General features: G+C 37.6%; 1 protein-coding gene across 3 annotated transcripts in view; it reads right to left on the reverse strand.

Annotated features, from left to right (window-relative positions):
• SLC15A2 (solute carrier family 15 member 2) overlaps positions 1-25716 on the reverse strand; it is a 72290-nt gene that overhangs the window by 45354 nt on the left and 1220 nt on the right. For all 3 annotated transcript variants that reach the window (XM_086675277.1, XM_086675276.1, XM_025913149.2), the window contains exons 2-19: positions 24661-24748; positions 23949-24090; positions 20391-20483; positions 18965-19064; positions 17055-17145; positions 16709-16786; positions 11903-11985; positions 11371-11457; positions 11111-11200; positions 10974-11018; positions 9879-9911; positions 8852-8940; positions 7578-7659; positions 6858-6992; positions 5316-5480; positions 5120-5166; positions 4295-4405; positions 3351-3447 (exon numbers count right to left, since the gene is read on the reverse strand). In XM_086675277.1, coding sequence (XP_086531403.1) covers positions 3351-3447; positions 4295-4405; positions 5120-5166; positions 5316-5480; positions 6858-6992; positions 7578-7659; positions 8852-8940; positions 9879-9911; positions 10974-11018; positions 11111-11200; positions 11371-11457; positions 11903-11985; positions 16709-16786; positions 17055-17145; positions 18965-19064; positions 20391-20483; positions 23949-24090; positions 24661-24748 — 1656 coding nt within the window. The remainder of the gene's footprint in view (positions 1-3350; positions 3448-4294; positions 4406-5119; positions 5167-5315; positions 5481-6857; positions 6993-7577; positions 7660-8851; positions 8941-9878; positions 9912-10973; positions 11019-11110; positions 11201-11370; positions 11458-11902; positions 11986-16708; positions 16787-17054; positions 17146-18964; positions 19065-20390; positions 20484-23948; positions 24091-24660; positions 24749-25716) is intronic.

The raw sequence follows: 25716 nt of genomic DNA on the forward strand, positions 1-25716 counted from the left end.
ATGTACACATTTAATGCAATCCCTATCAAAATACCACCAGCATTTTTCACAGAGCTAGATCAAATCTTAAAATTTGTATGGAACCACAAAAAACTCCAGATAGCCAAAGCAATCCTATAAAAGAAAAACAAAACTGGAGGCATCATGATTCTGGATTTCAAGCTGTATTACAAAGCTGTAGGCATCAAGACAATATGGTACTGGCACAAAAACAGACACATAGATTAATGGAACAGAACAGAGAACCCAGAAATGGATCCACAACTATACTGCCAACTAATCTTTGACAAAGCAGGAAAGAATACCCAATGGGAAAAAGTATTTTCAACAAATGGTGTTAGGAAAACTGGATGGCAACATGTAGAAGAATGAAACTAGGCCACTTTCTTACACCATACACAAAAGTAAATTCAAAATGGATGAAAGACCCAAATGTGTGACAGGAAACCATCAAAATCCTACAGGATAAAACAGGTAGCAAACTTCTTTGACTTCAGCTGAAGAAACTTCTTACTAGACATGTCGCTGAAGGCAAGGGAAACAAAAGCCAACAGGAACTATTGGGACTTCACGATAAAAATCTTCTGCACAGTGAAGGAAACGATCAACACAACTAAAAGGCATCCTACAGAATGGGAGAAGATATTTGAAAATGGCATAACTAATAAATGTTAGTACCAAAAATCTATAAATAATGTATCAAACTCAACACCCAAAACCCAAATAACTCAGTTAAGAAATGGGCAGAATACATGCATAGACACTTTTCCAAAAAAGACATCCAGATGGCTAACAGACACATGAAAAGATGCTTAACATCACTCATCATCAGGAAAACAAAAAAAAATAATAAACACAATGAAATACCACCTCGCACCTGTCAAAATGGCTAAAATTAACAATGCAAGATATGACAGGTATTGGTGAGGATGCAGAGAAAGGGGAACCCTCATGCACTGTTGGTGGGAATGCAAACTGGTGCAGACACTCCTGAGAATAGTATGGAGGTTCCTTATGAAAGTAAAAATAGAACTACCCTACAGTCTAGCAATTGCACTATTAGGTATTTACCCAAAGGATACAAAATACAGATTCAAAGGGGTACATGCACCCCAATGTTAATAGCAGCATTATCAACAATAGCCAAACTATGGAGAGAGCCCAACTGTCCATAAACTGATGAACAGATAAAGAAGATTTGGTGTGTGTGTGTGTGTGTGTATATAGGTATATATACTATATATATATAGTGGAGTATTAGCCATCAAAAAGAATGAAATTTTGCCATTTGCAATGATATGGATGGAGCCAGAATGTATTATGCTAAGCGAAATAAGTTAATCAGAGAAAGACAAATACCATATGATTTAACTCACGTGGAATTTAAGAAACAAGACAAATGAACATATGAAAGGAAGGGGAAAAGAGAAGAAAGGGAAACAAACCACAAGATACTCTTAATGATAGAGAATAAACTATGGGTTGATGGAGGAAGGTGGGTGGGAGATGGGCTGGATGGGTGATGGGTACTAAGGAGGGCACTTATTGTGATGAACACTGAATGTTGTACGTAAATGATGGGTCACTGGATTCTACTCCTGAAACCAATATTGCATTATATGTTAACTAACTAAAATTTTTTAAAAAGAGAGAGAAATGTTAAGAATCCAGCTTCTTACATGAAATCCACCGAATTTTAAGTATTGTCAACTAATAATGATTATTATTACTTTTGTCAGTCCTGTGCAGGCCAAAGAAAATAGGACTATGGAAAAAACTGGGCCCCCAAGCTCCAATTTATGATGTTTACTTTAAATGCTTATTAGATCCTGGCATTCAGAAACAATATGTATGACTTCTATCCTGAGTAGCATACAAAAAACCGAACAAACAAAAAATAGAATAATAACAGGAATACAAGTGTTATGGGTTGAATTGCGTCCCCTTAAAACTCATATGTTGAAGGCCTAACCCCAACTGAGTCCTGAGAATGTGACCTTACTTGGATATAGGTTTTTTGCAGATATAATTAGTCATGTGAAAATGGGGTCATTAGGGTGGGTTCTAATCCACTGTGGCTGGTATTCTCGTAAAAAAGAATGTTGGACACAGACAAGCCTTCTCTTGAAGGCAGAGATTGGGGTGATTCTTCTACCTATCAAGGAATACCAAATGTTGCCAGAAAACCACTAGAAGCTAGAGGAGAAAAGGGGCGCCTGGGTGGCTCAGTCAGTTGAGCATTCGGCTCAGGTCATGATCTCACAGTTTGTGAGTTTGAGCCCCACGTCGGTCTCTGTGCTGACAGCTCCTAGCCTGAAGCCTGCTTCGGATTCTGTGTCCCCCGCCCGCCCCCTCACAAGCACAATGAGATATTATTCACATCTACTAGGATGGGTATAAAAAAGACAGAAAAAAAGTGTTGGTGAAGATGAGGAGGAATTTCAACCTTCACACACTATTGGTGGGAATGTAAAATGGAATTCATTTTGGAAAAGTTCCTAGTGGTGCCTCAGATGGTTAAAACTTAGAGTTACCATGTGACCCAGAAATTCCACTCATACATATATACTCAAGAGAAATGAAAATGTCCATGCATGGGGCGCCTGGGTGGCTCGGTCGGTTAAGCATCCGACTTCGGCTCAGGTCGTGATCTCACGTCAGTGATTTCAAGCCCCGCGTCGGGCTCTGTGCTGACCGCTCAGAGCCTGGAGCCTGTTTCAGATTCTGTGTCTCCCTCTCTCTCTGCCCCTCCCCTGTTCATGCTCTGTCTCTCTCTGTCTCAAAAATAAATAAACATTAAAAAAAATAAATAAATAAATAAATAAATAAATAAACATTAAAAACAAAAAAAAGAAAATGTCCATGCAAAAACTTGTACATGAATGTTCATAACAACCTTATTTATAATAGTGAAAAGGTAGAAACAACCCAACTGTCCATTAACTGATGAATTGACAAATAAAATGTGTCACATCTATATAATGGAATTTTAATTAATAGTAACAAGAAATGAAGCACCGATACATCCTACAACATGAATGAACCTTGGAAAATATGCCAAATGAAAGAATTCAGACACAAAAGTCCACCTATTATATCATTCTATATTTCTATTATATGCCTATTGCCTATGTTATCTCTTTTAATGTCCCTTATAGAGACCTTAATAGACTTTCTAAAGTCCCGAAAGAATCTATCACTTTACACTAGAAATAAGTATGTGACCCTGCACCAACATACAGTTTTCTTTGGATCCCAGGATAAATACAGACACAGATAATAAATATATAGATATAAATATAGATACAGATATATGGAAGGAGAGAGTAGGGTGGTCATGAGTTACTTACATTAGTAATAACAAACAGATAAGTTGCACCAAAGTCTAGTAGACCCATATTCAGTAAAAAGTCCTTATCTTCTGTTCTACAATGTACTGCAGCATATCTGGAACAGGACAATTTTAGTTAGAATAAACACCACATTTATTCTAGAAAATGCATTCCCATCTCCAGGGAAAGAGTGACCTCATCTCTCTATTCATGGTGAGTCAAGCAGCAAAGCTACCATTTCTCTTTGAAAAGAAGTCTCTAGGAGTGATTGATTTTAATGCCAGGTTTTTCTGACCCAGATCTGAGCTCTTCATTGTCTGTCAGGTAGTTTTTTTTTTTTTTTTTAACCTTATGCCTGAATAAAGAAGGCACAAATCATCTTCTTTTGTGGGCTTCAGGCCCTCAGTCTTCTCACCCAAGCCTTATGTGTTTTTCTCATCCAAGTCTTAAGAATTAGTGAAACAGGGGCGCCTGGGTGGCGCAGTCGGTTGGGCGTCCGACTTCAGCCAGGTCACGATCTCGCGGTCCGTGAGTTCGAGCCCCGCGTCGGGCTCTGGGCTGATGGCTCAGAGCCTGGAGCCTGTTTCTGATTCTGTGTCTCCCTCTCTCTCTGCCCCTCCCCCGTTCATGCTCTGTCTCTCTCTGTCCCAAAAAAATAAATAAACGTTAAAAAAAAAAAAAAAAAAAAAAGAATTAGTGAAACAGTATAAAACAGGAAACCTGAGTACACTCAAAATCAATCCCCACACCTATATGCAAAGAAAACATTTAAAAAACAATTGTTATATGTAGGGTGCCATTCCAGAAGACTCTGTTGTGCTATTTGGAACGCAACTGAATTTTATTTGTACAATGACATTGGGCCAGTGGAATAAAATGAAATTGCAAAAACGAAAAATAAAAATAAAAATAAAGAACAATTGTTGATAAAAGTAAAAGGTCCACAAGGGTAATGCTCTTACTCTCCACTTTGTACAGTTATGTAAGCAGACACACCATAGTCTTCACCAACACTGAGGAAGATATCTGTAGTCAGGGAGATGTTGACTTCTTTGTGTAACGTATTAATAAACCTAAGGGTAGAGACATTGTCACACATCAGACAAACCCTCCCAAACAGGGACACCTGTTTACCGCTATATTCCCAGTGCCTAGAACAGTTTTTGGCACACAATAGCAACCACCTAATCTTGACGGCCATAAGTATGTGCATCTCTCTATTTCATGCCTGATTCCTGCTACAGAGACCAGTGACCTCTTGGGTTCTTTATCTCTGTAACTTTCCCTGGATACCTGACATGATTTTTGCCTTATCTGGATTCAAAACCAAAGGTGTTACCTTTACTACACCATAGGGCTTCTACAGGTTTACAAAAAACTATGCTTTAAAAACACAGTAACAATAAGGGATATTCAACCACCAACCATGAAGAAAGGATTATTTGCTCACTTCTAAATTTTTCTCTGGTGATCACAGAGAGGGAAGTACTCAGTTATTTTCCTGAGAGCAAGATAAGTGGATAAAATTCAACAAAAAGGGATGTACACAGTAGAGCACCGGGGGCATATACAGATACAGGGTCATCTTTTAATACCACATGGGAAAGCAAACCTGTCTCTCATTGTCCTGGAAAATGCCTCTGATACCCATGCCCTTGATATTATAGGAGAGAGAATCCCTGTACAAGACAAATAGAATGTGAGGCTACTTTATCTGAAGCCCCACAGATCAGAAGAGAGACCAAGATTCAAAACAGAGTGGCCTGGGGTCTCCTTGACATCCAAACCTCACAGTTGTCATCCCATTGGCTGTTTTGTTTCCTTCATCCTTCACCTGTAATAGAGGAAAGTAAAAATCAGTTACTGGTGACAACAAGGAACTGATAGTCAGAAATCTGATCATCAGGCATATCTTTGGTAAGATATAAATGATCCAGTCAAAAAAAGATAACAGTTTGGAACCTAGATCATTCCTCAACTTACCATCATGCTGGAAATATTTTTTCCATCTTCTCGAAGGATCAGACTGTACCAGTTCTTCTCCTCCACAGAATGTTTAGTGTAGACGGACAGATTATGATATGTTAGGTAGAAGTGGAAATCCTGGCTTTTTGTATTTAGGTGGAGTTGGGCATAGTGTGGCATCTTCTGTGGAATGAAGAAATTGTCATGCTCAACTTCTGATGCATTGTAGACATCACAGTCTCATAGCATCGCAGGGCAGGTGAGCTCATCAGATACTTTCAACTTTGCCCTTTAACCTAGCAATTCTGTTTTTAGGAATATGCTATATTAGAGTAATTGGAGGCATGCATAAAGATTTATGAGTAAGGATGTTCATTATAGGATTATGTATAATAAAAAAATCTTAAATAGCTATAAGGATATACCTCAGTAAACTATGATATATCCATAAAATGGAATATCATGTGTCCATTAAAATCATGCTCTCGACAAAGAAGGATGATTATGATATGATTAATTTTAAGAAAAAAATCAAAGTTCAACACAGCATGTAGAGTTTGAGTACTTTTTAAAAACGTATTTATTCATTTATACAAAAATGCTTAACTGATCATCTCTGGGTAGTGGAATCACAGGTGATTTTTATGTCTTTCTACATACTCTTCAGTTTTCAACAATAGATGTATATTATTTTTATTATTAAAAATATCTTAGGGGCGCCTGGGTGGCGCAGTCGGTTAAGCGTCCGACTTCAGCCAGGTCACGATCTCGCGGTCCGTGAGTTCGAGCCCCGCGTCAGGCTCTGGGCGGATGGCTCAGAGCCTGGAGCCTGTTTCCGATTCTGTGTCTCCCTCTCTCTCTGCCCCTCCCCCGTTCATGCTCTGTCTCTCTCTGTCCCAAAAATAAATAAACGTTGAAAAAAAAAATTTTTTTAAATATCTTAAATATTTCAGAATATTTACAGTAATATTAGTGAAAATATACAAGCCAAATCCTTCCAGAGGATGTGATATTAGGAAGCAGTTTGAAATAACAATACAAATGACAACCCACTGAGAGCTTACAATGTCCCTGACACTAAGTGCTTTACATATAATATTTATCCTTACAAAAGCTTATGGCATAAAAATTATTGCCATTTTACAGATGATGAAACTGAGATTTAGAGATAAAGTATCTTGTTCAGGGTCTTATAGCTATGGAATGGTAGAACCAGGAATTGGACTGGGGCCAGTTTGACTCCACAAGTGTGTGCTTCTAACCACTATATTATGCTGTCACCTTGATGCATAATCTGAATGTGTTTCTTTTTTTAAAAAATTGTTTAGTGTTTATTTATTTTTGAGAGAGAGACAGACAGAGGTGAGCCAGGGAGGGGCAGAGAGACAGGGAGACACAGAATCCAAAGCAGGCTCCAGGCTGTCAGCACAGAGCACGACATGGGGATCAAACTCACCAACCAGAAGATCATAACCTGAACCAAAGTTCAGGATACTTAACCAACTGAGCCACCGAGGTGTCCCTGAATGTGTTTCTAATTAAGTCAAGTCCATATCTCACCTGAAAGGATCTGAGGGACTCTTCCAGCAGAGTATTGTTTTCATCTCCCAGTACTGTCACCTTCACCTCATCATCTGCCAGATTCAAGACTTGCAGGAAAATCTCTTGAGGACCGGGCTGCGGTGGGGTCATTCTCTTAGGGCATAGAATGCATGTCAGAATTACCAACAAATAACCCTTCAAATACAATGAGAACACATAGCTCTGTCCTATCTCTGACAGCCTAGTCCATCTAGTCAAGAGGACAGTTTTCTCCCTCTGAAGAGTATTTGGCTTAGAAAACTTTGAAGGCAGTTTGGAGGGGGAAGCACCAGCTCAGTGTAGCAAGCACTGATGCTACGTAACAAACTCCATGCTTTTTGACTCAGTTGTGGCCTCATACATCATTCCCCAATAATGGCTATTCCATCTGCCAAATATTCAAAAGCCTGTGTTCCCAAAGGGATGACTAGATACCTTGGATATTAGTGTTTGGGAATTCCTTGACAATATACTCTGAATCACTCAGGTGGGAGGTGGGCCTCATTTTACATTGCTGTTCTACCCTTGTATCTACTCGTTTACCACGGATAGTTATGATGCACCCTCTTTAGATCAGGTACTGTCTAGATCAGGTACTGACTGTGCTAGGTCCCAGGCAACCAGGATTGAACAAATCAGAAGAGTGAATACCACAGATATGGTCTTGCCCTCATGGAGCTTTAGATTTATTGAACTCACATTAATTTTTAACTCTACAGCTGCTGCAACTGCAAACGCCAGGCTTGCTAGGATCATACCAACAGCCATTTTCCTAAGTGATCTGCAGAGGAAAGAGAGAGGCAATATATCTAAACTTTAAATCTAAACCCTCTAAGCCTACCATTAAAGACCTTTCCTGATTTGGTCCCAGCTACTCCTCACACTGAAGAGTTCTCTGTTAATGCACCACATTTTCCCACATCAACTTTTGTTTATGATGGTCTTTCTATACATTATGTCATCATAACCAAAAATAATAGTAGTGCAGCCAGATATATTGAACATTTGCTATATGCCAGGCACTATACATTTTTACCTCATTTTCTTCTTCTTTATAAGTCTTTCTTGACTGTCAGCAGGAAGGACTCTCCTTGCTCTATATTTCCTTGGCACTTTGTTTCCCTTCTTACTGCACTTAATATATATCACATTGTGTAATAATTATCCTTGCATGTGTTCTACCTCCCTTATTAAACAGTGAACTCCTTCAGGGCTGGATCTGTGCTGTTATATTTGCATGGCATTGGTGCTGAACTCAATAATATCTGCTCAATCAATGAGTAAATGAAAAAAGACCATTTGAATACATTTGAATATGATAATGTGGTCATCAAAAAGAAATTGCTATTAAATCAGGAATTAGAGGAGGCTTGAAAACCCTCTGGTCAAATTTACAAAGAATAACACTTCTTTTCTTTTTAAGTTTTTATTTATATTCCAGTTAGTTAACACACAGTGTAATATTAGTTTCATGTCTACAATATTCAACATTTCCATACAACACCTGGTGCTCCTATTTAGAATGGGGGGAAAGCAGTAATTAGGGACAACTCTATTCCCACTCTTACTAGGTACCCACTTTGTTTCATATAGACAATAGAAGATTTAAAGGGATTAGTTGTCATGATAGGCTTTAGACTTTGAAGAGGCAACATTCAAGAATAAAGCAACAAGTTGATTTAGGATTCTATTCTCACATACTTTTGACTTTCCATGAAGGTTAGATCTACCTCTTCAACATCACACAGTTCAGTCGGCAATAATGGCTTGGACTGTCTATAATAAGAATTAATTAGCTCTAATTCCCATCCTCCAGTATCAATAGGCATTTAGTTTAACTTAGATACATAGAAGCAGAAAAATTATAAACCAAAACAAATCGTGACTAAGTAGAAAAGTACTGACATTGAACTTTTATCAAGCTGAGCAAATATTAAGTCAGTTTAAATAACAAAGGCATAGTGAGCACTTACGAGAAGTTAATTCCACATTTGGAAACCAGCTGATAAATGACAAGGTCAAACAATGGAATGAAGATAAGAACCAGAAGGGGATTTAGTACCTGTAACATCATGGTAAAAAGGATTAATTACACATATTCTTCTACCTCAAGTGTAAGTACGTACTCTCATTTGCTTGTGTGTACTCTAACGTTCAAACATACTTTCATTGTACTAAGTATGGAATGATTCCACCTCTTTCAGTCCTTTATACCCAGGACTGTATTTGCCCTGCATAGCACCTCAGCTTCTCAATATCCCACAGAACAAATTTCACTCTGAACCTGTTTTTCTGTCCAACCAGTTGGGAATTTTTCCCTCCCAATTTCACTTATCTTTTCCTGTTCCACAGCCCAAGGGAAAATGTGAAGGAGAGAAGGAGAGAAGGAAGAATTGGGGATTATTAAACAAGGGCTTAAAAAAGAACTGGGAGTCACCCAATTGTGTTTTACTCACACAACAAAGCCTTACACTTTCTTTTTTTTTTTTTTTTTTAATTTTTTTTTTTCAACGTTTATTTATTTTTGGGACAGAGAGAGACAGAGCATGAACAGGGGAGGGGCAGAGAGAGGGAGACATAGAATCGGAAACAGGCTCCAGGCTCTGAGCCATCAGCCCAGAGCCTGACGCGGGGCTCGAACTCACGGACCGCGAGATCGTGACCTGGCTGAAGCCGGACGCTTAACCGACTGCGCCACCCAGGCGCCCCAAAGCCTTACACTTTCTTGGACAATATTTCCAAAATACTGTCTTGACATGGAAAAAAAAAAAACCCCGGGCTTATACTTCTCTTGTGAGATCAAAATTCACTCTACTTGGAAGTGGGCAGGATGTGAAAGAGAAGTGTGGGGCAAAAGGAGAATATTTTCACCCCTATCCTTAATCCTCCTCAGCATACAAGGAAACAAACATCCAGTTATATTTGGTAATCCTGATATTACAGGTAGAAGTATAGATAAGGAAAGCCATAAATCCCCATGAGTATAGAGAAAACTCCTACCTGCATCTGGTCAGGCTGAAGCACAAAAACACCCTGAAAAATTATAATAAATTACACTTTGATGGTGGATAAAGACAAGAATAGCTTGGATCAAAAATATTGCTAATTAGTAGGAGAGATACATAAGATAAAATTCACCAGGTCTTTAGTTCAGGGCCATGGTTGCACTTCTAAGGGTATTTGGGGAAACAGACTGGGAATGGCTTCAGGCAATGCTTGCTGAATGCAGGTAGACCTAAAGGAGAATTTTCTTTTTCTGTGTACTATGGTTTTCTTGAGAGAGAGTAGAGTCAGTGTGTTTTTGTTAATTTCAGTAACTGCAGTTGTAGGTGATAATGTGCAGAACACAATGTTATGGTTAGGATAATGACTTCCACTAACACACAGTGTTTCCAAAGTTGTTCTCCAGGGGTCAACTTCCAAAGTTGTTCTCCAGGGGTCAACGAGAGAACAACCATAGTAAATTCTGGACAACCAGAGAAAGGGAAAAGGTAAAATTATAGTTTGCAGGCTCCAAATAGACTGGTTGATAAAATCTTGGTATCATTCCACCCTGCCCTCTTCACAACTGAGATGGTAGAAAAACAATATAATAATCTAAGTAGAACAACTGAGAGCCTAGATGAGACTCTGAGTTTGCTAAAGAATGGAGATTGGAAAAACAAAATGCTTACAACTTTCCCATTCCTTGTCCATGTACAAAGTACCACATTTCTAGGTCCTCTACACGAACCTGGGATGGGCTAAATGTGTAGTGGCACCAATCAAATCCAATGCTACTATGCCCCAGGAAGGCTTAGATGGGAGAAAACATTCTCTTTCCCAAGTCTCTATCATTTCATTTACTCTCTTCTCAGTACTTCCTTGTATACATTTAAACCTTTCCATCTTTATATTCTTGATTTCTAAAGAGAAGATTCTGTGTTTTTATTTCTAGACTAGCTTTTTAAATTTTGCCTACTCAGTACCTTCATGTTAAAGGCACCTCTCTTATGATCTTAAGTCAGTTTTCAGGCAAAAACACAAAGAAATTAATTTTTCCCTAATATGGATTGTAAAGAAAATAATAGATTTCTCTGGGAAATCTTTTCTCACCAGATTCCCATTCATCCTTGTGGCTTGCAAGGTCCATCGTGAGCCCTAGGGGTGACAGATGCTATTATGAGAAATTCCTTTCCTGTGAGAGGAAAAGGGCTGGAATAAGGAGTTGTTTTCAAAAGAACCATTCTTACCTGCTGATCCAAAAGAGCCCAGAACATGGGAAGTGGGATATATAGGAATAGTACCCTGGTCAGTGCCTTCACATCCATAATGAGCTGCTTCTGCAAGAAAGGGAAAGAAGGAACAGGCTGAATTTCTAGACTTGGTTTTTTGTTTAGAGTAGAAATGTCCCAGAACAGTAAGAGAAGAAGTCAAATGCAGTAAGAGGGAATCAGTTTGGACATTAAAAATCTCCATGGAGGCATAAGATATTTCTGTACTTCCAACTTACTGGGTATTTCTCAGCTGCCCAGTCCAGCCAGTGCTGTCGCTTAGGAATGTCCCCAGAGCGGTTGTTGAAACGGTTGGAAATAGCAAACTAGGGCAGAGCATAAATATCAGAGCATAGATATCAGAAGTGTGACAAAAAGAAAGCATCCCATGCCTTTTCTAATTCATTATCCCTTCCCTCAGATACACATACTTTAATTGACTTACTCCAACCCTTTGATTTCATCAGACATTGAATACAGAATATTTCAGATATAATTTTAAACTATTCCTGCATCCTATTGGCAACATATATTACATATACACATTTCAGAAGATTTTTGTCAATTTACAAAAATGGTTACATTATTTTTTTTACTTAATGGTTAAGTAGAGACACAGAGGAAGACTGATTAATCTCAGTTTGCCAAAAGGTACAGAAGTAGAACAGAGTCATTGGGAAAAATGTATACTCATGTTTGAAGGCCTATATGCTCAGCATAGCGTCTCTCTTCTCCCATTGATTGAAAAAGGCAGGTAAACAATTCACTCACCCAGATACACTTGACAACTTGACTCACTATGTTTCCTTCAGGAGGTGGTTTTCTGTATATTTTGCTTCCCATTGCAAACACAACTGCAGTTGATACACGAACAAGGTTCTTAGCTTCTCATTCAGCACATTCAGTATGTCAGTACTAAGGACAGGCTGCTGAAGTGTTAGGAGTGACTGGCAAAGCTTATAAAGGGAGGAGACTGAGTTAAACTTCTTGACTTTGGAATTACACAGATTATGGGATCCCAGAGAAGAATAAAATGGTCAATTGTTAAGTAATCTGTTGAGACTTTCTTGTGCCACAGAAATCAAAGTCATTTCTGAATTCTTTTTCCTCCATCTCTACATCTGATATGTTACCAACTTTAATTGAGACTCTCTTCAACATATTTCCTATCTGCCCCTCTTTTGTATTACTACTGCTAGGACTCTTGTTTAGTACCTTAGAACCTCTACCCTGGATTATTAAAATGGCTACCAACTAGTTTTTCAATCCCTGGTCTCTTCCTTCTCTTATCTGATGCCAAATTAAAACCTTCTTTCTAGGACCTACCTAAAAAGCCCAAACTCCTGGCATGAAAGCTCTTCCCAAATTCATTATTATCCTAATGGCTATTATTATCACTATCCATCTATCGAAGGTTTACTATTATATGTAAAGTGTTAAGCATTTTATATACATTAACAGATTTAACCTGAAAAACATGTACTACTCTCTCCATTTTATTGCAGAAATTGAAGATAAAAGAAATTAAGCAATTTGTACAGATTACATAGTTATAAAATGTCAGAAACTGTATTTTTGACCGGAGATTTGTCTGACTCAAAAATAATATATGCTATTAACGACCATAAAGCATCTCATTCACTCATTCTTACACTAGACACTTTGCTAGATAAAAAAAGACATGGCCCCTGTGGAGCTCACCTCAATCTACTATTTCCTACTTTATGTTTCATTATTTCCCATTAGGTACTCTACACTCTAACCACTATTCATCATTCTTACAAAAATAATTCTGTGCTATTACTGTACTTGAGCTCATTCTCTTTTCCTTACCCCATATTCTTTAACCACATCTTCACAGCTAATTGTAAGTGAATTTTATTTTCTTATTTTTTTCTACATTCCAACTAACCAGCAATTAGATGATATTATTTTTATAATTATGAAATACTAAATATTATTTTTTTCAAGCTTATTAACTAAATTCAGCAGGAAGACTCTATCTTGGTACTGTCCCAGATGTATTTCCCTCCTTAATGGATTTCCCAGCTCCAGCAAGATGTCCCTCTAGAAGTTCTTCTACCAAAGGTGTCTTTGTCAGTGACCAGCAGCACTTTATAGTATCTTTATGCACCAGAATGACTGAGTCCCCTTACTTTTCCTTACCTTAACTTTCTAAATTCTCTTACTCTCAGTCAGATTGCCTTTATCACTTTTTCTTCATTCATCCTCTGTTTCCCCAAAGCTTGTCCAAATAGCACGCTTTACTTACCACAGGCTTCTTATTGTTGACAGAAAAAATGGCTAAGAGAAAGGATGCTAATCCTGGGAGACAAGTGGGCAGCAAAAGAGGTATCTAGACAAGAGGAAGATTTTGGAGGGGAAATAGACCACTCCTAAAACTAAGAATGATCCTAGAAAGAGGCTAGAAATATCAATAGTAGAGTGGACAGTGGACTGATAAAAGGAAGGCCAGGTAATTATCTGGGTAAGATCACACTTAAATTTCAAAGCCACTTAACTGAAGAAGAGGAGTAGGAACCTTAAGTTTCTCTACTAATTCTTTCTTGCAGTAGATGATGTTGCCTCCTACTTCATAAAGAAAACACAAGCCTTCAAATAGGAATTGTCTCAACTTCCTGACACAAAATCTATTAATTCCTATATCTACAGCTATCCTCTTCTCCCTCCAGTTAGTTGAAGGTGATGTTCCTCCTCTGTACAAAGGTAATTCTGCCACGTGTGCTTTCATACTGATTACACTGTCTTTTTCTCACATCTTCAACTTCTTTCTCTACTGGAGTCTTCCTGATGATATTCAAGCATGCCCAACATACTCTCTTGACTCCATGTCCCATTCGGCTATATATACCATTTTCCCTTTCTTACCTCTTATTCACTTCTCATTCTACTCTAATCTGTCTTGAATCCACCAATCTATCATAACTGATATCACCAAATTAGTGACCTTCTTGTTGCTATATTCAATGGGGATTTTTCTCCCTTATCTCACTTTCCCACTTAGTAACATTTGTTACTCTGAACAATTCCCTTCTTGAAATCCTCTTAGAATCCAAGATAGAACCCCTACCATTTTAGCCATTCCTTCTTAGTCTCATTTGTGAGCTTTTTCTTTTTGCCTATCTTGTAATACTGGCATTCCTCGGGGCTCTAACGTAGCCCTCTTTTACTTTAGTTTTACTATCTCTTAATTATTTAACCTATTTTTATAGCTTAATTGCTCTTCATACACTACTAGCTCCAGATCTTTATCTACAGCCCAAACATTTCTTCTGAGCTTTAAACCTGTATTTCCAGATAGCTCTTTGATAACCCCAATTATATTTTCAAAGACATCTAAAATGTAATGTACGCCAAACTAAATTCATTAGTGTAATGATCCCACTATCTACCTAATTGCTCAAGTCAGAACCCTAATATTCATTGATTTATCTTCTCCATCACTTCACATTTCTAATCATATCAAGTTTTGTCAATTTTACCAGGGCTGAGACTAGTCTGAGCTGAGTGAGACACTCACCTTGAGCACAAAATTTTAAATAATGCCAAGAATTCAGTAGTCAAGATAAATAATATCCTTACTTCACCCTTAACCCATTCTTTCTCCACATTATGGTCAGAGACACCACTGAGAAATAAAAATCTAACAATCATTCCTCTGTTCAGAATCTTTTTGTAGCTCCCTAATGTTTTGATAAAGTTCTAATTCCTTAAGACTTAAAAGGCCGTTCGTTATCTGGTTTTTGTCACCTTTTTCTCATTATCTTTCTCATTTATACCTGGGGCAATCCGGAATTCCTCTAAGGCCTTCAGATATGTCACAATTATCTCTCATTTCCTTGTCTTACAGATATCATGTCTTCTTTGATTAACTCCTGCTAATCTTTTAGGCCTCATCTTAGATACCATTTGTTTAGGCAAACATTTTCTGAGCTTCAGAGTTTTAGTCAGACATCCCTCCTTCGTGTTCCTACAACTTTCTCTGTACCTCCCCCACTGTGACACTGATCATACTGTATTATAAATTCCTGTTTACTATGTATGTTTCCCTTTCCTGCTGGACTATATAAGTTTTTTGAAAGCATAAACTCTGTGGCTCTCTAATTCATCAATGTAACCCCAATTGCTACACAGGATTTGACACATAAAAGGTTCATTAAATAAATGTTTGTTGAATCAATGAATGAAAAGAATAGATGAATAAATTTATAGTGAAAAGCCAGAGAATTATTTATTTGTACCCAGAAAACTGAAGCAGCTAATAATGACAACTAACACTTGTTTAACATTTCATAGTTTATAAAACATTTAACATATAGTATCTCTTTTTATCTTTATAATTATTCTGATGTGTTAATATTATTATTGTGCCATGATCCAGAGAAGAAGACATAGCACTAAGTGGAAAACCAGGATGATATTTGAGAAAATGTTTGGTTTCAAAGGGAGAAGGAAGCAGGGAATGTATTATCACAGCTCTCCTGGAATAACACAGAAGTTTCCTTGAAATTGGAATTAGAATCTGAGTATCACTATTAACCACCCCCTGGTAGAAAATAATCAGGACTGAACATTGACTCTTTGGGTTCTTTCTTCCTCTATTGAGTTCTTTATGTGTTGCGCTGGATATCTTCCAGGGGGGTGTCACCCAAAGGCTCAGAGTGAGAACAGGTTTCCAGGTCAGTGATTAGAAACAATCACGTCCAAGTTTCCCCTTAGACTGCATAAACTAAGCGACACACACATCCTCTTTCCTCTTCCATTATTGGGTTGTCAGTGGTAAGGAGAATGCCACTTGATCTAACTTGCATCAGTTTCCACCTACTCATCCAACTCCCCTCATTCCCTTTGATCAAGAGAAAACTCCTTGGGAGCATTGAAGAGCAGGACAGAAATAGCAAAACCTAGAAGCTACTTTAAAAGAATTAAAAATATCTTCCAATAACCAGATAAATAACTATCAGATGAAATAAGCTAGATTGAGAGAAAGGATTAATTATCTTCCTCGCTTCCTTACATATTGTAGTATAGAACGGTGGATCTCAGCCTTGACTACTCTTTAGAATCACCTAGATATTAAAAAAACTATAGATACCTAGCCTCCATCCTGCAGAGATATTGACTTAATTGCTCCAATATAAGGCACAGGGATTAGTCTTTTTAAAATCTCCCCAGAAAACTTATTAGTTATATAACCTTGGGCATGTTTCTCCCTTTCCTTCCTTCTTTCCTTTGTGTCTTCTTTCTTTCTTTCTTTCTTTCTTTCTTTCTTTCTTTCTTCTTTTTTCTTTATTTCTTTTTCTTTTCTTTCTTTCTTTCTTTCTTTCTTTCTTTCTTTCTTTCTTTCTTTCTTTCTTTCTCTTCCTTCCTTTCTTTCTTTCTTCCTTGGTTTCTGACTTCATTCTGTTAATTTATCTCCAATGTCTAGAGAAAATCCCTACAATAACACTTACCTAATAGGGTTAGTGTGAGGACTGAATAAAATAGTGCTTAGATGATGCTTTTCATGTAGCAGGCATCAGTGATTATTAATTTCCTCTGTCCCAGTGTACTTACCAAGAGCTATCACCATTAGTAATCCTGGAACTCCAAAAGCCAATGCATAGCAGTCTTCCCCAAAACACTGCACATCTCCTAGGCCAGAAGAAAGTAACCTTGAATCTTGAATCTTTTGTGTTCTATTCTGCAAGCTCAAGTTTGTGAGGTCATAGACATAGCCATCCTCTTTCTTCCCATCACCTCATCCATAATCTTTCTTTTGGGCCAGACAAATCAAGATTAAAAGAAATTCTCAGATTTTTAAGCCCTTGTAAAAGTAGAGGATGAAGAGCAGGAAGCCTTGAAAAGATTTTTGACTGGTCAGAGAAAACCTTACACAGGGCCCCTTAGAAAAGATCCTAACCTCTAAGCATGGGTGTGATAAATGTAGAAATCAAGCTCCCTGCATTGATGGAGAGGTAGAAGACTGAGAAATACCTAGTCCGTTCCTCTGCCTGAAAAACAAAACAAAACAAAACAAACAAAAATAAGTGTGATGTGCCTCCTAGCTCATCTACCCTACGTTCAGACTAAGCTGGAGGTACATGCACAGAAACAGATTCAGATATTGCCTCCATGATATCTGAAAAACATATTAGATATTTTAACACATAACCCATACAAACATTTACCCATCTTTCAAACCTAGTACAAGCATCTTTAACACTCTTATACCCCTCCTGGGAAAAAATGATCATCCTATAATACTGTGCCACTTGTGTCCTATATATGTCCTAATATTAATTTCTTTCCATTAAATGTCTGTTTCATTCAGTAGGCTGAGAGTTCCTTTAGTACAGAAATCATATCTTGCTCATTTTTGTGTTCCCTACTACCCAGCATAGTCCCTGACACATATTACAGACTCAACACATTTTTATAGACTGAATTAATTAAGTGAATGATTGAGTTAAATAGATTTTATGGAATGTGTGGTATAGGAATAGTACTAGAACATAGGACAGTGGGTTAAATTGTTGATCAAGCAGGGTAGTTCACCTAGTACTTATGGGAATTCTGCCAGAGAGTATAAAAGGAAGTCCGTGGGCTTAGAAGTGGTTGGTGGAAACTTGGAAGTAGGTTTGTCTTATTATTGAAATATCTTTGCAGAGCAGTTACTGAATGAAACAACTTTAAAATATAGGGTTTTTGTTTGTTTGTTTGTTTTTGTTGTTGTTGTTGTTTTTATTCATTATGCTTCATTCTGGTACCACAGATCTTTTCCTGACATGGTAGCACAATCTGTCCTTCCCTATTTTCTGTTTACAGTGTTTGCTTCCTCTTCTGGCCCCCTTTTAAATCTATTCCACTCACCTATTTGTACAGTTCATTGTGCCTAGAATCCCAAAGGTTGCCAAAGGTCGGTATTTCTCCAAAGTCAGCAAGCAATTATGATCTATGGTACCCCGGACAGATAGGGAATATAAAATAATAACTCAAGTGGTCCGAAGGGGAGGAGATACACAAGAAGCAGGACACAGAGAAAGAACAGAGAGACAAAAACCAGAAACATGAGAAATTGCTATAGATGAGGGAATAATACATGAAGACAGACAAAAAAGTGAGAACAAAAGAGAGAAAGCCAAAAATGTTGCCTATTTAAAAATAGACTATGTTCCCTGCCTAATTATCAAGCTTCCTCGTTTAGACCCATTTGTAATTTATTCATACCTGTTCCCCGCCCTCCCCCCCCATTAATAGTGGAAAGTAGGAAAAGAGGAAATGATCATTCAGACAAGTTCATCTATAGAATCTCATTCTATTTTATTCTGAACGATCATTTCCCCCTTTCATAGGATTTCAGCCAGATGTGCTTAAATCATCTCTACACTGCTTATTATCTCCCATTCTCAAAGTACCTACCAAGGTTCTTCTCAAATACTTCAAGTGAGAGTAAACTCACTGCTTCAAACTCTTTTGGAATTTTTCCTTCCATCAAGCAAAAAACTTCCTATAGCTTTCACCCACTAGTTCTGGTTTAATTACTATCAATATTTATAGACAGTTATAATATTCTCTTTAATACTTACCTTATGTAGGTTGAATATCTCCAATTCTTTCAACCTTTCTTCATAAGATGTGTCTTAGTCCATTCACTACCCTGGTTACTTTCCTTTGAACATGTTTCAGTGTTTCTATTAATGACCAGTACCCAGCACCTAATAGAACTCCTGACCTGTGGATTACTTCAGTCTTGACAAATAGCTACCTGCTAGGTACCTTTTTAATGTCTGCTCTACGTTCTTGAAAACACAGAAATAACAGGTCTCTTACATGTTTTTCTTCAAACTGGTCTCCACCAAAAGCTGCCACGCAGGGCTTGATACCTCCTGTCCCCAAAGCTATTAGACTCAGGCCAACCAATGATAAGACTCTGAAATGGAGAGGTAAGGATATAACCATATTGATATGAAGCACAACTGCAGAAACTGGATGTACAAGAGCAAAGATTCCTTTCACATTTCTTCACATTTCTGCAGGCACTTTCCATCTGCCTTCATTCCTCTGAGAGACCCAGAGACACTTAAAATACTTATGACCTTTGAGCCTCTGCCAGAAAGTATGCATTGCAGGGGGGCATTTTGTCCCTGAGAGTTCCATTTACCCTTTGTGTGCAATAGATAGAAGCAGATACTGAAGGAATTTCACAGTTAAAGCACTGTTTTCAATCTTGTCTTAATTTAAGGAATATACCAACAGAAGGGCCTTATAAACACCTATTCCATATACGCTTCCTAAACACAAAATAAAATGTTAAAATTATTTATGATTAATAGGAGAAGTGTCACTTTTTGTTGGGACGCTGAGAGGGAGGTATCTAATATTTATTAAATTTTAAAATTCTTAATTCATTAAATAAATACATGTGTAGGCAGATTATAAACATGAATACATGTGATCTACTTCTTGAACAACTGTAACCCTCCTCTTTACAGACTGAATCAACTGACATCAGTATGTATCAAATGCCTCTGGCCTAATAAACATCAATGGCTTAAATAAAGAGGCATAGAGCAATTGGAATATATGGAACTTAAATGAAAATAATCCAAGCTTTGGATAGGATTTCTGCAATGCACACTATAAAGAAATATTATGCACATTTTTAGTCCTAGCAAAGTACAGATGTATGGGTGGGTGAATAGGTGGGGAAATATGAGGGGCATCAAGTTTTAATAATTGTCTCTAAGAGGGGTGCCTGGGTGGCTCAGTCAGTTAAGCGTCCAACTTCAGCTCAGGTCATGATCTCACAGTTCGTGAATTTGAGCCCGCGACAGGCTCTGTGCTGACAGCTCAGAGCCTGGAGCCATATTCAGATTCTGTGTCTCCCTCTCTCTGCCCCTCCCCTGCTCATGCTCTGTCTCTCTCTGTCTCAAAAATAAACAAAAACATTAAAAAAATTAAAAAAAATAATTGTCTTTAAGAATATGATGAGTTTTTATGAAAAGGAAACTAGCTAGGCATTCTACAAGTCTCCAAATGTTTAATAAAAACAAATGAGGACAGCTAAAGTAGGCAAGAGTTCAACTGATCACAAAATAATTTTTTTTTCTCAACCACTTTGGTAATAAAACAATAGGTTGGAAAATAAAGGGACATCTCTGGTAAGAAAATAGAAAATAACCTGTAATGAATGTGTGAGACATTGACCTGTCTAATGAAAGAAAAGTTGTTCAGTTTATTCCATGATTTTACTCACGTGTGTACCATTTGTCCCCCCAGTATTGGTAAGGCACCCAAGGACTTGACCACATGGCCAAGCACATACACCAAGGAGAGATAGATGATTGTCCTGTTGAGAGAGTTAAATCAGTCAGTCTACAAACAGAATCGAGAGAGTTGAGTAATACAGACTCAGAATTCATACTGTTCTCAGTGCCAGAATAAATGAAAGAGGAAGGGGAGGAGGAGGAAAGAATTACCTGAGAAATGTACATAGATATAGGAGTGGTAAATGAAGTAAACAGACCAGAAAAAAGAGAGAGCAACTCTTTACCCGGTAGTGTTAGAGGTAATGGACATTCCCTTCAAGCTTTTTTCTCATATATGACCTGTCCTTTTCCCCACTCACTCTACACTGGTTGGATCCACTGGTTGGATTTGCATCCACTGGTTGGATTTGCAGCAAATGATGTTTTAAACTATGAGAACCAGGACAATAGGTTACTTTGACCAGAGGTGTTGTTATCAAGGAATGTCTTTGGCACTAGAAATAATAGGAATCAAGAAAAAAACTGCAGGTAAATAGGAAAAAAAGAATGAGTAACATAAAGAACTTTCTCTAAACCCAACCAATGGGATGGATAGAAAGGCTCTCAGGTTCAGCCTGATTACTCGAACACTTGGGTTAATTGTAATCCCTACCACAGTTACCTCATGTTCAAGTTATCAAGGGTAAGAAAGGAGTCAGGGACTATGAAGAGACTGCCCAGTGATAAAGGTCATGCAGTTGGTAGGGACTTCTTGTGTTGTTTTTCCAAGAAATCTGAACGGCAAATAGGAAGTGGAACAGCGAAGAATTCCAGGAAGAACATATGTAGAGATTTACACACTAAAATATAGCACACTACTACCTTTATGATATATTCCTTATGTGCATTACCATGCCAGCATTCTCTTTAAATATAAGTAGAATGTTAGTACTAGAAAGAACCTTGGAGATTATATAGTTTACACCTGTGATTTTAAAGTGTTATATGCTAATGTGGAATATAAAGAATGAAATGAAAGTATCAGACAGAGGCTGGATATGCCATCAATCTCAGGTTGTGGATTTCTTATTCTAAATGCCTACTCTCTTTCGGTTGGCTCTCCAGGGAAGGGACCTTAGAGGGTTTATAATGGCAAGTAGGGTATAAGAAGTTGGGTGACTAATCCAGGGCATTAATTGCGTATGGCAATTAATATCAAAGGAAGGGGACAGGCTTTCCCAAAAGGCATGTAGCATCTTCTAGAGAAGAGTTTTCTTTGTTGGAATAAAAAGAATAAATAGAAGGGGAATGAAAAAGGACTGAAAGAAAGACCAGTTATCATGAACCCAAAAGAGACCATCTCTGCTAGATCATCAGAGAGAAAAAAACAAAAGAAGTGTAAGCTGGAATAATAGAGTCTGAGTAGGGAGATCAGAGCAATATCAGATTGTTGGACTAAATGGATAAAGGAAGTATAAGTGGTTTAGAAAGAAAATAAGCAACATTTTAGGTGAAAGGCTCAGGAAATTAGTCTAGGATATGAAGAATATAAGAAAGAGGAAGCTAATGGTAGGAAACTTTAACAGAAAGAGAAAGAAGTCAAGATAGACTTGGACATTCTGCATTTGAAAGGGGGTCATTGAAATCCTAACCACAGGAAACAAAAGTTTTCTGGATAGACTTGACCAATCTTTCGTTTGCAAATGAGGAAGGTGAAATCCTGAGAGGTCAAAGAACCTTCCTAGAGTGACATTCTAATTAATTAGTATTAGGGTTAGGTATAGAACTTCTACTTTCTAACTTACAGCCCAGTGTTCCTTCAGTTTTAATATAGACAAGTTAATGTGGAAAAGGAAAGGAAAGAGGGAGAGGTTTTAAGTTTTATTTCACGACCAGAGCCATTTTTAATGAGAGTTTAGGAACTGAGAAGGAGTATGTGCAGTGATGGCAGAGAAAGAAACCTAGCATGAAGAGGGGCAGCTCTGATGAGACAAAAAATATAGGAGAGGGAAAAAACATGCTATATACCTACTCAGAGAAAGAGAAAGGAGATGGTAGTAAACACATTCATTAAGAGAGTGGCTGTAAGTCCAAACCAATAGGCATGGGGACACAGAGCATAAAAACCACACTAGAGACTATGACTAAAAATGTTTGGCTCTCTTAAAAGCAACTTGACATAAAAAAAAAAAAAGCATTCTAGCTTGTGGTCAGCCCTCTCAGTAGATGTTTATAGAAATCATGAAAAGCCATATCCATGCTTCAATCTTAAAGGAAGTCATTTTAAAAATAAATAAAAGTACTAGGGCATTTATGGGAGTCTTTTATTCTATAACTGAATAAAGGTCATGACTTATACTTTTTATTCTGCATATAGTACCAATCTCCTATCTGGATGGACTTGGTAACCAATATTACATAAGTAGCAAACATAATCCACCATCTTTCTCTCAAGTCAAGAAACTGTATTCACTACAGTGTTATGGTTGTAGTTATATATTAAATGCTAAGTAAACACTTTAGAACAATGAATATATATAAGCCAAGTGAGATATAAACCAATGTTTACTAGAGAGGATTCCTTGGAATACTAGGTCCACAAAATATCCTGAAAAAATATTCCATGGTGAAATAAGTTTGGGAATTACTACATACCATAACACAGCATAACATAATCACTACATAACATAACATAACAATTTCTTGGAAATTGTACAGTGTGTATTAGCATGTTAAAGGCTATAAGAAGTCATGCAGTAAAGAAATCTTTTTAACTTTGTTCAGCCTAGCATTTTCCAAACTTATTTGACCATGAGAGCTTTATCTTCCTATATTACACTCATTGTATCCTATCAACCAATTTCAACAAAATGCTCTTTGAGAAATACTAATTAAGACAAATCCATAGATGACAAAGCCATAGAAAATAAGTTGGGAATGGATAGCCAAGATCCATTCATTTCTAGCCTATGAGGATAATGTTGTAGGGGAAACTATAACATCCCATAAATGTCTCTTGGTGCTATTTTCAGAGACTTAAAAGGCGCAGAACTGAATAGACCATCAGTGTAATTCATGAAAATATTATATTCTTAAGAAACAAACCACAGAAAGAGTTTAGAGAAAAGAAACAGTAAAACAGCTAAAAAGGGGGACTCATAAGAATATACTAAAGGAGTTGGGATGATTCGCTCTGGAGAAGAGATGGAGAGTATATGAAGTAACTACACTGAGGTCTCTAAAATTATAAATTTTCTGGTGGGTAGCAATCTTTATCATCCCTGAGATTATAACAAGAATTGGTTTTAAACTATAGAATGGGAGATTAAAATTAGATTTAAGGAAAATAAAAATAAAACAATTCCTGATTGAAAAGGATGCAAAAAAAAATGGAAGAAAACTGATAATGAAGAGAGACAGTCTTTCTGTGTTGTCAATCTTAAAGAGATATATATTTGTCATGGATGACACAAGTATATTTTTGCTTGGAAGCAAGCAGCAAGAAGTGGAAAAATCTCTGCACAATTAATCTGCAATGTGGGGATGTGACCGCCCATCTTCCTTACTTGAATTTTCCCAGCCATGAGTCAGCAATGGCTGCTCCCAGGATGGGAGTGAAATAACAGAGGCTGCTGAAGGCATGGTATATAGATGTGGAGGTGTCTTCATTCCAGTGCAGGAAATACAGGAAATACAGGGTCAGCACAGCTGAGGTGAAAAGGGGTAAAGAAAACAAGACAGATACATTAAAATGATTTATGGAGAAGTATATTTCAGCTCTGGTCTTTGAAGGTGATCTTGACCTTCAACACTACTATCAGTGAAGTGACTGAGGAGTGACCGTCAGGCAGTAGAAGCAAGGACCATGGACATTGTGGGAGTGAATGAGGCTATGCTTAGTGTACAAATGTGGTATTTCTCCCTTAAGTCCATGTACATACATAGCATTTAAGCCAATCCCAAAGATGCTTCCAATGTCACGGCCTTCTCCTTCTCAACAATAGACCTGAGAAACATGTATGAAAATAGAAGCAAGTTTTCACACTTATATTCTTACAGACTGTTTTCTGGTATCTGTAAGGCCTTTCTGTTCTTGGCTTGTCACTAGGTGAAATCCCATGCAGTATTCATTGGCAATGTTTGCCAGAGGAAAAGATCAATATGGATAAAGGTAGAAAGTGTGGATAAGGGAAATAAGTATATAAAGAAGACCATGTGTTTCCCAACATGGGGTGAGGGTGAGTGGAGAAGAGAAAGAATTTGGGACACAAAAATTACCTTTCATGCCATAATAGGAAAAGCGCTCACAGAATTCATTCACCACAATGAAGGCAATGCTCAGTGGATAGTTGGAGCCACAAATTTTCTATGAAATAAAAAGGCAGTGGTTCAAGCATGAGCTTTTCCCCTTTATTTAATCACTAGATTGCTCTATGACAGACAAATTCATTTACTTGAAATCACCATGATAGGTAACGTGAAGCAAAGGCCCCTACTCTTCATGAAACAGCTATTATCACACTAAAAAGTACTTGCATTGCTGACTTAGGAGTAATAGAAGCTATTTTGAATATTACTTTGTTCCTCATTCATTTAACATGGAACTGCTCAGACATTCCTTGACCCTACATACCAGGACCTCCCATCTACCTACAAGCAACTGAAAAGCCTGGGGCTCTGAGTAGGAGAATAATCATACTTATTTCTAAGAGCAGAACAAAGAATTAGCCTATAGAGCATTTGACATCCAAGCAGTTACATTTAAATGGGTACTTTTCTTAAAGTTTATTTATTTATTTTGAGAGAGAGAGCACGAGTCGGGGAGGAGCAGAGAGGAGAGAGAGAGAATCCTAAGCAGACTCTGTGCTGCCAGTGGTATTTCTCCCAACATGGGGCTTGAACTCATGAAACTGAGATCATGACCTGAGCTGAAACCAAGAATTGAACGCTTAACCAACTGAGCCATCCAGGCGCCCCCGAAGCAGTTACTTTTAGAGGTCAATAACCTCCTTAGTTCTACTGTTTGAACTAACCTCTCTTGTTCCCACCTTCCCTGTTCATGATACCGGGAGGATCCTGGCAATATGATGGCTTACCATTCAGAGCCTGGTGGAACCAGGCTCAGAGTCCAGCTAGATTCCTAAAAGTAAGCTGATTGATCACCTTGAACTTAGAGAGTTCTTAAATCTTATAACATTAAATGTCCACTCTTCCTATGAAAGTCATTCTATAACATTTTCTTGTTAATCCTATTGGACATTAAAAGGACTATATGCTGTATCAGTCAGTATATAAGGAATGTCATGTTTAATTTCAAATCCGTACCCATTATGA

This window comes from Puma concolor, chromosome C2 (genome assembly GCF_028749965.1).
Source record: "Puma concolor isolate L17-30 chromosome C2, mPumCon1.1.hap2, whole genome shotgun sequence".
Classification (NCBI taxonomy): domain Eukaryota; kingdom Metazoa; phylum Chordata; class Mammalia; order Carnivora; family Felidae; genus Puma; species Puma concolor.